Here is a 3,534-nt window from a genome sequence, read left to right as displayed (position 1 = left end):
TTTCAGCTACTGTTTCCAATGGGGTCCCACTCGATTCAACATTAGGGACACCCACTGAGACAGATTCAGAAGAAGAATCAGGATACTCTTGATTTTCTTGAGAAGTCGTTTCAGTGGTTTCACTGAATGCGTCCTGAGGGACCTCACCTGTAACACTTTCATGAACTGAAACATTAGAAACGTTAGGATCACAAACATTAACTGAAAAACAATCACCACACTTATTGTTCAAATCATCCACACAAACATTATCAGTTTTGCCCAAAACAATAGGCTCACAAGACGAAACATAAGCTGAAAACGACGCAAACAAAGAACTAGTAAAAGCAATGTCAGACTCAGTAGGTTCAGAATAATGTTCAAAATAAGGTTCAGACACATTTGCAATAACGACTGGTTCACTCCCATGAACATCACCACATTTTACTTCAGAGCTATCATCTGCACATGACAATGAAACGTTAGGATCAATTGTGCCTTTAGGAACAAAATTCAATGGTGAGGACTTTTGTGGCTCAACGTGTCTGTTATGAACAGACGATTTGTTGTTATTTGAACCATATGTCATTTTACTTTCGTTCAGCATCTCCTCCTCTGTCATAGGTAAATAAGTGTAATTATCATTGTACGGAGGAGGAGTCTGATTATAGCCCAAACCTGACCCTTTCTTTTTGGAATATGCCAATTGTTGATCGCACAGATTTTTGACTAATTTACTGGAGGAATCGAATTTCTTAATGTTCAATTGATTTATTTGATATTTATCCCTAACATTCTCCAGTTCTTTAGTCACCTCACATAATTTTTCTTTGACTATCATGAGTTGGGCTTCGGCTACACTGACATCGTCCTTGAGTTGAACGATGTCCTTACGCTGAGCTTCGATTTTCTCTTTGAAAAGTTTTTCGTTTTTCGTTAAAGTAAAATTTTTACGTTTAATTTCATTATAGTCTTCGATTAGCTCAGCGTTGTGAATTCGATAAGACTTAACTCGTTCTCTACATTCAGGAGTGCAGAAAACAGAAATTACCTCTTCTTTCGTGAGACCTTTGACAGGTGCTGACAGGATTTGAGTCATGAATGCAAAATCATCAGCTGCAGTCTCTTCCTCTGGCTTAGAGCTATGTTCGCTTGAGGTCATGAAAGCAATGTTGGATGTAGCAGTTTGATTTTCTGGAGCTGATATGTTCAAACGCTCAATTTCTGAAGACCAATCAAAGTGAATGTTGGGCTGTACCACCAGTGCTTGTGCTAATCCTTGCGGCTGTGGACTTCCAGAAGCTTCAGCATCTGCTATACTGGTAGTGGTCACAAGAGCCCTTTCTCGATTAGGAGTTGCAGGTTGACCAGGTGTTGCTGGTTGCGCTAATTCTGCAGAAGCTTGATCTCTGTTTACAAGTGGCTTTGGGCAGTTACGAGCATAGTGTCCTTCCTCATGACAGTTGAAACAACGAAGATTAAAGGGCACTTTAGCAGCTCCATTCCATGCATTTCCCCACCTGTTTTTACCTGTTTTTCTCACAAACTTTTGAGCTCTGAAGGCAGCCATTGCCATCTGCCAAGTGATATCCATTTCTTCAACATCATCTGGATGAATCTGAGACAGATCATTAGGACTCCACTTTGGTGGATCAAGCTTTCCTGCAATGAAAGCATTCAAACAGTTGATCACTGAAGCTGCTATTTCCAGTTTTTCTTTTGATTGACTGGCGAAGAAGGCTATCATTTCGTTGTTTGCAGCGAAGGCAGAAGTAGGAGCGACGGTAGAGACATTTCCAGCATTTTGAATTGAAGGAGAAGTAACAGTAGACGCTGAGGAAACAACTTGATTTGAGGATCCAGGTGAGTGCCCCTTTGCTGAAATTTGAGAAGCGGATGAATTATTGCGAAACATCTGAAAACCTCCTTGAGACAGTAAGGCTGTGTTGTTGTTGTTGGAAGAGGCGGGAGCAATGGAGAAACCGGCAGCTAGCATACTGTTCTTGTAATTCGTTTCTCTTTGCTTATCATCCAGTTCGCATGCCTTGATGTGAGAGATCATCTCAGACAGAGTACATCTAGCTAAGTCTTTTGTCTTCTTGATCATTGCAACATGATGATCCCAACTCTTAGGCAGTGCATTGAGAAGTTGTCGATTGGAGGATGCATTAGTTGTATGAATCTCTTCCATTTGCATTTGAGTGACTAGCTTCACGAATCTCTGAATCTGATTATCTATTGTTTCACCATAAATATGGTTGAAATTGTTGAAGTTTTGTTGCAGCAAGTTTCTTCGGCTCTCTTTCATGTCTTCGTTTCCTTCATACACTTCAATCAGAGAATCCCACAATTCTTTGGCAGATTTGCAGGAGCGAAAGCCAATAGCAATATCAGGACCTAAACCCATAGTTAAGTAGGAAAGAGCACGATCATCTTCTTCAACAATGAGCAAATCATCTTCAGTGTATTTATCTCGAGGCTTTTTAATTTTGACATCTGGTTCTGTAGGACTTTCCATCATAATCTCCCTAGGTCCTCTCAAGATATTGCGCCATAGCTTGTAATCTTTAACCTTCAGATGCTGTTCAAAGCGCCACTTCCACTCGGGAAAGTCATTAGCATCAGTTAATCTCGGAATACGTGTTGTAGTTCCAAGCTTTGAGTCCAGTTCTTGTTGTTGAGTTAGGGCAGACAGTTCACTGTTGTTCGATGACATGGTTAATTAATCAGTTAATTAATTAATTGATTTTATTGAGTCCAAAGTCAACAGTCCAAATGTCCGTAACACACTGTCGTTGCGAGTCGAAACGGGGTTGCGAGTCAAATTTTTGTTGATTGCGAGTCGTAATGGAGATGGTTGCGAGTCAAGTCAACTGTGGATGCGAGTCGTAACCGAAGAGGTTGCGAGTCGTAACAAGACAGGATGAGCCGAAACCACGGTTGCGAGTGAAGATCAAACTGTTGGTTGCGAGTCGTAACTGAGGCAAGATGAACCGAAACCAGCAATGATTGCGAGTCGTAATTGAACGTGATGAACCGAAACCAGCAATGGTTGCGAGTCGTAACTGAGCGTGATGAGCCGCAACTGAGTGATTGCGAGTCGTAACCTGCAAAACAATAAGTGATAAGATCTGTTTACTCGCAATCCCTACTTTTCAGCAATTTCCAAAATTCAAAGATATTGTAATCTTTGAATCTGTTGACCACCGAATTCCCGAAAAATCAGCAAACACCAAGACTGAAATCAACAAACCAAAATCAGTGGTTTTTTCGATGATTCTGTCAAGAACATATAATAAATATTTCTGCAAAAACACTCAACAAAAACCGGATCAGTAATATATGAAAATTCTTGAATCCGAATGATATCAAAACCGAGCCCTTGAATGGCTTCAATGGCTCTGATACCAATTGTATGTCCCGTTTAACCGGATCTTTCAATGATATCAAACAACACCAAGTTTGTGCGGAATCCAAACTTGATGTGATTCAAGAACAAATCGAAAATATGAAAATACGAACCGAAAATATAGAAACGAAGAACAAACCGAATCA

The 3,534-nt window shown here is 40.4% G+C and overlaps 1 protein-coding gene across 1 annotated transcript; it reads right to left on the bottom strand.

Annotated features, from left to right (window-relative positions):
* Window positions 1-332: 332 nt before the first annotated feature.
* Window positions 333-2,516, bottom strand: LOC118489153. The gene is made up of 2 exons (XM_035986809.1): window positions 1,031-2,516; window positions 333-441 (listed from the first exon to the last, which is right to left on the bottom strand). Exons 1-2 carry the CDS (start codon window positions 2,498-2,500, stop codon window positions 424-426), a joined length of 1,488 nt encoding a protein of 495 aa, XP_035842702.1. The 5' UTR covers window positions 2,501-2,516; the 3' UTR covers window positions 333-423.
* Between the last annotated feature and the right edge of the window lie 1,018 nt (window positions 2,517-3,534).

The sequence above is a fragment of the Helianthus annuus genome, chromosome 17, assembly GCF_002127325.2.
Source record: "Helianthus annuus cultivar XRQ/B chromosome 17, HanXRQr2.0-SUNRISE, whole genome shotgun sequence".
Classification (NCBI taxonomy): Eukaryota; Viridiplantae; Streptophyta; class Magnoliopsida; order Asterales; family Asteraceae; genus Helianthus; species Helianthus annuus.
This window is presented reverse-complemented; position numbering and strand designations above follow the sequence as displayed.

What these genes read in the sequence shown, in the direction of transcription:
- LOC118489153 (XM_035986809.1), bottom strand. Translation starts at nt 2,500, where the DNA reads ATGATGGAAAGTCCTACAGAACCAGATGTCAAAATTAAAAAGCCTCGA.